At 43.7% G+C, this 12621-nt stretch overlaps 1 protein-coding gene across 1 annotated transcript; it reads right to left on the minus strand.

The window, feature by feature from the left end:
• Positions 1-2045: 2045 nt before the first annotated feature.
• Positions 2046-12324, minus strand: NMS (neuromedin S). Its single transcript, XM_004318995.1, has 9 exons — positions 12249-12324; positions 8848-8903; positions 8516-8554; positions 6883-6906; positions 6732-6785; positions 4901-4975; positions 3777-3810; positions 3147-3190; positions 2046-2084 (listed from the first exon to the last, which is right to left on the minus strand). The coding sequence occupies exons 1-9, from the start codon at positions 12322-12324 to the stop codon at positions 2046-2048; spliced, it is 441 nt and encodes a 146-aa protein (XP_004319043.1).
• Positions 12325-12621: the final 297 nt, after the last annotated feature.

The following is a 12621-nucleotide window of genomic DNA, read 5'->3' on the forward strand; positions in this document are numbered from 1 at the left end:
TTCCCTGTGCTATACAGTAGGACCTTGTTGTTTATCCATCCTACATATACTAGTTTGCATCTGCTAATCCCAAACTCCCAGTCTATCCCTCCCCCACCCCCTCTCCCCCTTGGCAACCACAAGTCTTTTCTCTATGTCTGTGACCCTGTTTCTGTTTCATAGATATATTCATTTGTGTCCTATTTTAGATTCCACACATATGTGATATCATATGGTATTTGTCTTTCTCTTTCTGACTTACTTAGCTTAGTATGATAATCTCTAGGTCCATCCATGTTGCTGCAAATGGCATTATTTCAGTCTTTTTCTGGCTGAGTAATATTCCATTGTGTATATATATATATATATATATATATATATATATATATATATACATATATATATATATACACACCACATTTTCTTTATCCATTCATCTGTTGGTGGACATTTAGGTTGTTTCCATGTCTTGGCTATTGTAAGTAGTGCTGCCATGAACATAGGGGTGTGTGTATCTTTTCAGATTATAGTTTTGTCTGGATCTATGCCCAGGAGTGGGATTGCTGGATCATATTGGAGTTGGTATACGTTAACTTAATGCTGTAACTTCAAGCCCTTGGTCAGCAATATAGAAGCAGCTCCCATAGGGCAAGTCCCTTTGGTACCATTTGTGTAACAAAACTCATCTTTGAAATGTAATTAGAGCCAACACTCCCTGAGTGCTCACGAGGTACCATCATGCTAAGCCCCTCATGTGGACCATCTCCTCAGTCATCTCTAAAACAATGTGAAGGTGCTGTTATTTTTTCATGGAAGTGACCAGCCCACCGTCCCCCAGCTAAAAAGCGGAGTCAGTATCTGAAGCCAGCCAGCCTCTCCCGGGCTTGTGCTCTCAACGCTCGACAATAACGAGATTGTCGGAACACGATAAAACAACACCAAAACCAGCACATTTTAATCATACATACCCTATTACTTAAAAAATATACCCGATAAGAAATAAGAAATGAAAATGTTGTGTCAATGCTACTTTATTTTTTACACAATTGAATATTCTAGTGAATAGAGAGCAAGAGAATTCTCTTTAAATACTGTTCACAGAAAGAAGTTTGATGTTTGTTCAAAACAAATGCTCAGTTGCCTCATCTGATCCAGACTCCCTTTGCCGCTGAATTCTGAAAAGAAAAAAGAAAAATGTACAGGTCAGATTGAATCATTATCAGGATGGAGATGAGGCCCAGGGTCATGTTATTATATAACATATTTTAAAATACCTCAATTTGGCATGTCATAAATGCCCATAATTGGTACTCATAAGGTTTGTTGCTGTAACTGATCAGGCCATTAGGTCAGTGTGAGAGCTGTGACCTCAGGGAACATCTTTCCCAGTTTGGCCAGGGCAGCTGTGCTCCCCAGCATCTGGACAGCTCTCTCAGGCACCTGGGGTTGCCAGGGCCCCAGTCACTGTCAGTTGGTCCAGGGGCTCCAGGAGGGAGGCTGGGTTGCCTCTGAAAGACAGTGGCCTCATGTCCCTGGGACCACATCAACATGAGAGACAGTGGTGGCCCAGAGCTGCTCGTGTGCAGGAACTCGAACTGCCACAGGCCAGAAGCCAAGAAATCTCGCCAGATTTCACCTCCAGGTCTCAGAGCATCATTGAATGGAGGGAAGAGCCTGGCCTGGTTCTCATCGGAAATGTTCCCACTATAGAGAACTTCTCCCCACCAAGCATGCCAGGGCGGATTTTGCCTCATCACAAGGGCCAGGTGAGAAGCCACAAAAGCTGTGGAGCTTCTGTCCTCTCGCAGCCACTGCTGGAGACAACACACCTGCAAAGAGCTGGCGTGAAGCAAAGGCTGCATTGTTTGGGACAGTGCCAGGCTGCAGTGGGGTCTCTGTGATGCTGAGAGCAGGAAAGGGAGGGGGCAGAGGAGCCCCTTAGGGGTTTCACATGGCCTCCCTTTCTTGGAACTATCACCCCTCTGGTTGCCTCTCACTGCCGCACGTCAGACAGATAACATTTGTTTGGAGGAGAAGAGCTGCAATGAGGCTGACCTTGGACGATCCTACCAGGTGCTAAGGTCAAGGTTTCTTCCATTCCTTGGCTGAAAAAAAAAAAAGGAGCAGCTTACAGTACTGAGACCATACTGCCTGGAATCTCTGTCTTGGTTCCAGACCCTTTCTCTACGCCCTAAGGCTCTGTTCTCCTAACTGAGGCATTAGCAGCTTCCCTGGGGGCTCACCTGGGGAGCCCCAGTCACTGCTACTCTGTGGATCCTCTGGGGCAGTGCTCCAGGACCCTTGCTGCTCCTATGGCCCTGACACTGTCCCTCACCCCACCACTCCACCCCTTAGCCTCTGTTTATGTGGCAGGACGATCCCTAAACAACGCATCACAGGACTTCTCATCCTAAAGACATCATGGAGACCCACTGTTTCTGCAAGTACTTTCCAGAAAACAACCACTAGTAGGGCATGCAGATTTAAAATGTGTACTTGGGATGTCATGGGGGTTTGGGAAAAGTATGACTGAGCCAAGTTAAACAGGTTGCTTCCTGCAGGACATGGTATTCTCTGTAAACCTCGGAGAGTGTCAGGTACAGTGTTTTCGATCGTATTTGATCTTTGCAGAGCATCTCTTAGCACCAATGACCACAGAATGCAGATGGAGGAGCGCACATGTAGTCGGATTCGCACGATTTTCTGATGCAAACACTGAAGATCTAGGGGGTGAAACAGCTAGGGAGTGGTAGGTCTAGAACTAAAAGACCATCTGTGACTCTGTGACCTTTGCAAGAAGCTCCAAGTTCCCTGGGGAAAAGGACGCCTAGATTCCTATTTCCACTGTGATCGGGGCCGTGCGTCCCGGACCTTCAGGCTCTGGAACACGGACTCCGACTTTGGTTGGCCCGCGCGTCTGTCCATCAGCAGAACTCCCGCCTCCCGCCCCAGAGCTCCTCCCAGAGCCCCGGTGCGCGCAGCCCGTGCCCGTTGGACCCTTTCCTTTCCAAGCATCGAGTCGTCCCCTAAGGAAGGGTGAGAAAGTTCCCCTAATGATTCGCCAGTTCGCCATGGGGGCCTGTCTGGGCTCATTCTGCAGTAACTCCATAATTGGGGCGGAAGGAGAGAATTGGGGTGAAAAACAGAGAAGAGGAAATATGCTTTACCCTGAAAAGGAAAAATGGTCTTTCCAAGGTGGCAGTGTGATCCTGCAACATAAAAACATAAACCATTATGCAACCACGCTGTGCCGAAGGTCTTTCAAAGATGTCTACGGTAGTGGTTTTCAAGGTGTGGTCCCCAGACCCAAAACATGAACAACACTTGGGAACTTGTTAGAAATGCAAAATCTCAGGTGCCCACTGAATCTCGGGTTGGGGCCCAGCCATCTGAATTTTAACAAGTCCCAAGTGTTTACGGTGCACGGTCAACTTGGAGAAGCACAGATGCTGCATCCGTCCCCAAGTTTGCACAGCTGGCCTGTGGGCCCCTGAGGCAGAAAGCAAATCTCCAGGGGCAGATGGCCCCAGGTGACGCATCTGTAAGAACGGAGATGAAATAGTGCCGTCCAAGGGCATCGCTCCATCATTCCTTTCTGCTCCAGGACAAGCCCAGGGAAACCCAATATTAGATGCTCAGCCTCAGAGAATTTTAGGGCATAGTGTGAGACCAGTTCTTTCCAGAAGTGATCTAAAGGGGCTGCAAGGTGGCCTGGCTTCAAGCACTCCCCCGTCCTTCTCTCTTTGAGAAGTAGATCTTTTTTTGGGGGGTGGTGCTTGCTCAGGGCTTACATAGCTTCTTGGTAAGATGCTCTGCAGCAGCTCCGGAATCCTGTGAAGGAATGAGGCCCAGGTTCATTTAATAGGAAACTCATCCCCGAGGCTTGCAGTGTACTGTGATCCTGCCCCTCCCTGATTCCATTCTAAGGTAGCCGGAAGTCAGATGCAAAATGCCTTTCAAGAAAACAGCTAACCGTGGAGCCAATCACAATTTTCTGTTCAGGAAGGCGAGTGTGTTTTCTTGGTCGGGTTACCCTTAGGGTCCAGGACAATGTTAAACTTGCTTGTTCTTCCCAATAGCCTCGACTTGAAATTGGCTCCTGGTTTAGGCAGATTTTCAAGGATATGCCATTTCAGCTTCTTCAGCTCATCTTTCCTTGTGGGTCTGGCCCAATGGTGGAGGCAGACTCAACCTGGAAGTCTGACACCAGTATCCAAGCAAACTGTGGCCTGTGCTTAGAATGACCAATGGGTTTCTCAGGAAGTGAGCGATTTTTCTGGGGTCTTGGCATTTTCAGAGCTAAACCCAGGAACGGGAACGTCCTGGGCAAACTGGAATGAGTCGTTCACCCTACTTGGACTCACAGTGTCCAAAAATTTGTGTTTGTTTCTTTGTTCTGCTACCACGCAACAAAACCTTGATGGACATTTTGAACAGGTTCAGCTATTATTGAAACTAGTCATTTCTCAACTTAAATTTTTTTAATTAAATTTTTTTTTGTTTTTTTAATTTAATTTTATATTAGAGTATAGTTGATTTACGATGTTGTGTTAGTTTCAGAGCTTTTTTTTTTTTTAAGAAATGAAGCCCTGCCATAAGAATAAAAGGGCAGGTGGGGCAATGGGAAGCAGAGTATATGATCAAGGCAAGTGTCCATGTCATGGGGGGGAAGAGGAAGGGGCAGGGAAAGTGAAAAAACAACACGAAAACTAAAATGAGAAAAGATGAAGAGCGCAGAGGAGGAGCCCATGGTCACGGAGCTGGACCACAGCCCCTCTCCCCCATTCCCTGCCCTGCAGCCACCGTGTGGAGCTCGTACAAGGAGAAAACACCAGTGAGCCCAAAGGGGACAACAGGCATTCACCACGGGTAAGTGAACTTCTAGTGGCATAAAAATATGGTGGAAGGAAAAAGTACGTACGCGCTGCCGAAATCTTTTCATCCTTTGGTTGGCCAGCTTAGCAGCCAGACGCATTAGAGAATTCACAGGAGGAAACTGCGGCAAAGAGGCGGTGAGGGTCAGACAGCACCGGGCCCAGGCCCAGGGCTATGTGCATTCCTGTCTGCTCACCCCCCTTACAAATGGGTTTAATTTTCAGAGTAAAATCCATTTCCAAGCCTAAGCCTGAAATTTTATGATTTCAATAAAGAACCGCTTGCCTTGCCAGCACATTTCATTCCAACACATCGCTCAAAAATATTCCCTTAGGGTAAAACAGACTTGTATCTGCATTAATCCCAAACATTCTGTCCTTCTAGTGTGGAGTGCATCGTCCCAGATAAGCACCTCCATGAAGATCCTCTCTGGCTCCCCAGGTGTGCTCTCCTTATCTAGGGGACGAGGTGGAAGGGCCGCATGCATAACCACCGGCCCCATTCATTTTATTCTCCTGTATGTCTCATCTGTGACTGCCCGCACACACTCAGACATACATACCCTGTCTTATCTAGTCCTGTGAATCCTCCCTGAGTATTTCAGCTCAGAGTAAACGTTAATTCGTGTCACAGACACGGAGTTTATCTTTTCCCTTCCATTTTCTTTTTTTTTTTTCTTTTTTAGGCTAGAAAGAATCTTTTTTTATTGAACTATGTTTGATTTACAATGTTGTGTTAATTTCTGCTGTACAGCAAAGTGACAATTATACACATATATATATTCTTTTTTTCATATTCTTTTCCACTGTGGTTTATCACAGGATATTGAAAATAGTTCCCTGTGCTCTACAGTAGGACCTTGTTGTTTATCCATTCTATTAAATGTAATAGTTTGCATCTACCAACCCCAAACTCCCACTCCATTCTTCCCCACTCCCCACACCCCTTGGCAACCACAAGTCTGTTCTCTATGTCTGTGAGTCAGCTTCTGTTTTGTAGATGGGTTCATTTGTGCCATATTTTAGACTCCACATATAAGTGATATCATATGGTATTTGTCTTTCTCTTTTCACTTCCATTTTTAACCCTTCTCAACTTGCAGTGCCCATGGCCTGTCCTGATACTATTCCCATCCTTACCTGATCCCCAGTACTAAATCTATAATCTATACTACTCTTGTGTCTTTGCCTCAAAGGGAAAAACATTTTGCTTGGTACTTGTTTATTTTAAGGATCTTTCTGAAGACTTGGAAAGCCTTGACTATATAAACAAGTGACTTTCTAATAGTAGAATTTCAATCACTCTGACTGGATTGATTCTATGACCTTCCCAATATTCTCCAAATCATACCCTGCAGAAATTCACTTCAACAATCTGTTCCTGAGGGTAACTCCAATTTATAATAAGAGAGTTAGAGGCGATGCTTTTTATTCCCACAGCACATACACACTGTGACAGTGACGAAAGATGCATACCCACAGGTCACTATTGAGAATGTGGTACTTCACACTTCACAAAGCGCTTTACAGAATTTAAAACACAGAAGGTAACATGGAGCAATGTAAATAGAGCTCAGTCTTTACCAGCCTTCTTGTACGTCTGTTTAAGTGCATAATAAAAAGTTATTTCTTACTAATTTTTCCTTTTCTGTAATTATTCTCTAGCTTTTCAGATCTGTCAACCTCCCCCAACCCCTTCCCCAGAGAGGGAGAGAGAGAATCCCTGCAGCCCCAGGAAAAAGCACCTAGAAAGCTATTACCCAAAGTTTCTGGAAGGCCCCTGTTTTTCTACTTATCTGCATATATTAAATGGGAAAGGACAAAGGCGTGCAGAGGAGAGTGACTTTTACAGAGAGATGATTATGATAAAATACTGACCCCGGTTTTAACCGGATGCGTAGGCTTCTGAGTTCTGGAGTAATGAAATAAAAACTAAATAAGAGGAAAAAAAGGTTGATTTTAGTTCTAAGCGTCACTTGCTGTAAATGTGGTAGTTGCATGCTCTTGTCACTAGGCTGGTGGTACTCACCCTTTTGTATATGTCTTGATTATCCTGGAAAGAAAATGATGAGGGTAAGTCACATGGAATTTTACTGGGGCAGGTTTCCAGGAGAAATTACACCGGGGACCTTCCTGATTTACCTGAATATTATGAAATAAATTGGCATTCTAAAAAGAAATCCATTATACAAACTTAATAAGACTATGGTTGATGCAGAATCTTGCCAAAAGGAAAGTTGCCAGTGACATCATTATTTTAAAACTTAGTCTTATTTTACCTTTTCAATCTTCAGGGGAAAAACATACTCTATGATGCATTGAAGCAATACCCTAATCAGTTCCCAGATAGCCATCTAACTAAGAGGTGGGATAAAATAACGATTGCAACTTTTAATTTGCTGCTGGGTATACCCTATAATTCAGTTTTCCTAGGGTTGGTTCATATTGACCAAATTTTTTCCCTGAAAGCTTTCTACATGAATCTTCACTGTTCTTGCAGAAAGTCCAGCTTTTAATTTCTAAATCCTTGTTAGAGCACCACCCTGTTCTGTCTGCATGGATGACAGCCCAGGAAAAGCTGTACTGGCAGCATATCTTACTCAGAGAGGTACTGTGAATGATGTAAATATCTCGTTACTATTGATCTCATCTCATTTACATCTAAACATTGTTGAAACAGCTCAAACTCCAATCAAGACAGAAATGAAAGTTGTTAGTAACGTGTCTAATTTTGTTGCTGTGAGTACGACTTCCTACAAACTTCGTGGAGGGTTTCTGCAGTAACCAATACTTACATATTCTCTCTTTCTCTCTTTGTTATGCGTGTATATGTACCCGCATGAATATGGGCACACACACACACACACAGACACACAAAATAATGAACCAAAATTACTCATAGCAGAGGCTCAGTGGACATTAACTTTCTGTTTCTTTATGATCACCATTTCTAAATCAGCAGAAAGTATTTACTATTTTTACAACTTCCCATCCCTTTGTCAGCATCTGTTCACAGAAGTGTGTGTGTGTGTGTGTGTGTGTGTGTGTTTGTGTGTGTGTGTTCTGGACACCTATTGGGCAAATATTTTTGCCCATTAGGCAATATATTTTTGTTATCGTATTCATCAACTTTATACCATTACTTTTCAAGCCCCCCCACAAAATAACCAAGGAATTTGAAGATGATTTTCCAGGTGATGAACACCAACTCTCAAGAGTTCATATGCCCCTTCCTTGCTTTATTTTTTTTTCTTTTTAGAGAAAAAAATACTTTACAAATTTTATCTATGTATCTTGGAGACTGCTTCCCCAACTAGAATATAAATTCCACGAGAGCAGGTAATTTGGTCTGTTTGGATCACTACTGTATCCCCACCTGACATGTAATTTTATGTATATACGTGATTATGTATATGATATGTATATGTGATTATGATCCTTATAAGAATGCAGATGAACTACCAATATTTTATGGTCATTTATATTTAGGAGATTTACTCGTTATTTCCTAAAACTGTATTCTTACACACACATTTACACATACACGCAGAATTCTCCTATAGGTAGCAAAAGAGTGTGCTTATTTACAGATATCAATTATGGTATAAGCAGGTGCGCTGTTATAAATAAAAGAATTACCATATGTATATTCATTGTTTTACCTTAGGTTGTCTAGAAAGAGTTGCCCAATATGCCAGCCGCTAAAAAACGAGGAAAATGAATCAAAGATAAGTACAAATTCCTTAATCAATAGAAGTAAAATTAAATCCTAAAGTTGCCTCATTTATGAACGTTGCATTATCTTCTCACACAGTGGCCATACATTTCAACACAACTCTCAAGATGACTTAAATGAAGCCACGAAAATGAAAACAGTGAGTTTCTGCTGCAGCCAAGAATCTGATCTTAACATAGTTTTAAGTGAACATTATCCACTTGATAGTTTCAAGGCTAAGGCTAAATAAAAATCTCACATTACTGAACAGTGGTGTACCTCAAGCTTCACGATATCCAAGCCATCTGGAGGATCAGCTAAAGGTCGAGGAAATCCTATTGTGAGAAATCATAAAAATCTCTATTAGGAGAAAAGAGGTTGTAGCGTTAACTTTTTAAAAAAATATTTATTTATTTATTGGCTGCATCGGGTCTTAGTTGCAGCACTTGGGCTCCTCTCTAGTTGTGGTGCGTGGGCTTAGTTGCCCTGCAGCAGGTGGGATCTTAGTTCCCCGACCAGGGATCAAACCGGCGTCCCTTGCATTGCAAGATGGATTCTTAACCACTGGACCACCAGGAAAGTCCAGCATTAACTTTTAAATTTTTACCATGAAGAGCACACAGTGATTCTATTAATACCATGTTGTTAAAAGGATTGTTAAAGAAAACACACTTCTACCTACCACTAGCAAATCTGAGATTTGTACCAAAGTTAATTAAAAATTGCATGGTTTTTTATTTACCAGGAGTTAGCAGCACAAGAGTTAGCAAGTTAGGGGAGAGGGAAAAAATTACCTAGTTAACAACTTAATTTGTATTTTTGAAATGGAGCAGAGCCCTATGGTCCTTGCCCCCTCATGTCCTCCTCCTGCCTTTTGTCTGTAGAAAAACTTTAGCCAAAAGATAAGTTTAATCCAAGAAGTGAGAAAATGCAGAGACAAAAGAAAACATTCCCAAAAGACTAAATAAAAATAGTTTAGTCAGTAAGCAAAGTCAAGGACCTTTAGTTCCTTCTCAAGGGCTATAGATAATATTCTGAGCCATATCCTGTGAGCTGTCTTGTAGATACTAAAACCTCCATCAGGTGGAAGAAGTTAACTACACGCTGACCAGACTGTAGCCATGACATAAGCTGCCACAATTCTGAGAACTGGCCTCAAGGAAATGGGAACAACCCAACCCGAGAACTGAAGATTGACTATACTTAAAACAATCAAGATGATGCTGGTCAGACCACCACATGACCAATTTCAAGATTACCGTCAGAGCTGACTGTGCTGTTTCTGCAAGTAGCCTCCTCCCTCCATCTATAAAAGCTCTTGCCCACTGATTGTCGGGGGGAGGCGTGGCTGGGGAGTTGGCCTTTGGACAGGTCTTTGTCCACCCTCCCCGCTCTATTGCCAGCACCTGACATAAAGGAAGCTTTCCTTTACACCAACCTTGCCTCTTTATTGGCTTTTGAGTGGCGAGCAGCTGGACCCCACTTTTGGTAATATTTTGATGGAATATATAAGGACAGCATATCAAGAGATGGTGTCAGTAAGTATGTGCATCAGAGTCACTCTTGGAACTTTTAAGAAATATGGATACCTGTCTCTCTGCTTCATCAGACTCTTCAGGAATAGGGATATGGAGAAGGTTGCTACTGGTAATGCAGCTGAGTAAGTAATGCAGCTGAACCCTATACCGGTCGACTTTTATCTGACCTAGATGAAGTCTTCATCTCGTTTGCATGTAACACAACACTTGGAGGAAAAGCTAATACTGCAACTGAAAGAATCAACGGGATATGTCAAAACTAAGAAGATGAAATTAAATGGGATAAATATAAGACCCTGAATTTAGATTTAAAAAATCTGAGACAGGGAATACCTGGCTCAAGAGTAGTATTTTTTTTTTTAAAAATACTGAGTGATATATTGCTCCCTGCCGTCTCACTATAAGCCAAGAAAAAGCTGAGGCAATCTTGTGCTGGATTCAAAAGATAGTGTCCCAACCTTGAAAGGTAATAGTCCTCCTTGAAATGATAGGATTGGTTGTGAGTTAAAGGAACTGAGCACAGTTTTCTTTGGCAAAAAGGGAAAAATTAGGAAGTGTGTGTTAACTGCCATCAACTGTTCTGAGAACCTGTCATAAGAAATATTAGTCCTGGGCTTCCCTGGTGGCGCAGCGGTTGAGAGTCCGCCTGCCGATGCAGGGGACGCGGGTTCGTGCCCCGGTCCGGGAAGATCCCACATGCCGCAGAGCGGCTGGGCCCGTGAGCCATGGCCGCTGAGCCTGCGCGTCCGGAGCCTGTTGCTCCGCAACGGGAGAGGCCACAACAGTGAGAGGACCGTGTACCGGAAAAAAAAAAAAAAAAGAAATATTAGTCTTATTCTGTATATCCCCAAAGGGCAGAACTAGGGCTAGTGGTTAGAAGTTGCATGTGATCAGATTTCAGCTCAGTGTAAAGAAGTTTGTGATGATTGGAGCTATTCAAAAATGAAAAGAAATTCAAACCAATCTTATAAGGAATGATTAAGAGGTTCTGTGCTAACAATACGATGATAAATACCATAGGGACCTTATCCTCAGGGAACAGAAAATTAAATCGGAAAAAGAGGGAGGTGGATATAAATATATAGACAGATAAATAAAAGGTAGTAAGAAATTTCCAAAACAAGTTTCTATTGGAAACCAGGGGAGGCAGCTACTGGCTGACTTTGGCTGGTAGTGAGTTGGGTGTCACTGAAAGTAATCAACTAGGGAGATCATAAAGGCAATCCCTGCTCTCCTGAGAGTAAACTAGATGACCTCCACGGTTCCTTGCAATGCCTAGGCTTTGTGATTACACTACAGGACATGGCAAAACAAGCATGCTATTTCAAATATATTTTCTGTTTGAATATATTTTCAAAGATTTTCTACTCTCTGAAACCAAAATTCTAATGGAAAATTCTAAAATTTTGAAATAATCTGTGTTTCCAACTGGAGCTTCCACCACATCCTGCATCATATAGCGAGTTACCTGGAGATGGGTAACAAATTTCGACTAGGGACCCCATACCCAACTCCTGTTCCCTACAGGGAACCCCTTTTCCCTGCAAAAGCACTGGTTCTCAGAATTTGGTGAAGAGACACCCGCGTCCGGTCAGCACCTCGGACAGCGCCCAAGTCTTGGAAGACGCGGGGCCTCAGCTGCGCTCCCAGGGCCTCTCCCCCCCGCCCAACCCCCTCACCTTCCCCGCCAGGCCCACAGGAGAAGCTAGGAGAAGATTCCCTTTCTCTGTGTTCGCTCCCACACCGCCCTTCTCCAACTGTTCCTCAATCCTCAGTCTTTGGCACTGTAAGCTCGTCTCTGCTCTCATCTCTTCAGAATTCCAAGAGCACAAATGGCTAATACGTTGGAGTCGTCCCCCGACTCATATTCCTCACAATTTCAGCGGCACATCCTGGGGCCAGCCCCGGGCCAGGAGCTGTTTAAAGGCAGTTCCACAGGGGAAAGTAACCTCCTTTGGTAAAAGGCTGCGGCATCTAGCTCTGTCCATCCTCTCTGATGGAAGCCATTTCCAAAGGGTAGAAATGAGAGTAGGTGAGGGAACCAAGCTAGACTCCCTCCAGAAGTGCCCTGAAAGGTCAAGGTCTGTCCCAGTCTTCCTTAGAGCTCAGGCCAGCTGGGGTCTGTTGAAGGGGTCCCCTTACCTGAGGAGGGAATCTGTAGTAGGCAGAAGCAATAAATGGCCAAAATGGATGGGAATTGGGCAAGAAGATGCTTCATCTTCAAAGTGCGGTTTCTCTTTGCTGACCACAGATGTGTTCTGCCGGGATAGGAGTTGAGCATTTCCCGAAGTTCCACAGGCAGAGACAACACTGCGTCTGGCCAGCCCAGTGGAGAAGGTGCCTTTATTTGCGACGCCCTGAAGCGCATTGGCTGAGCACCAATCAGCTTTGCGCAGGAGGATGGGCTTTGCTCATAAATGTCGTGCTGGGCCCTTATTTGTAGAATTATATCCTCCTGGTGTAGGCATTGTAGAGTCACCTTTTTCAACCCAGCAATAAAAGTAAAAACTGGAGA

Source organism: Tursiops truncatus, chromosome 14 (genome assembly GCF_011762595.2).
Source record: "Tursiops truncatus isolate mTurTru1 chromosome 14, mTurTru1.mat.Y, whole genome shotgun sequence".
Taxonomy (NCBI): Eukaryota; Metazoa; Chordata; class Mammalia; order Artiodactyla; family Delphinidae; genus Tursiops; species Tursiops truncatus.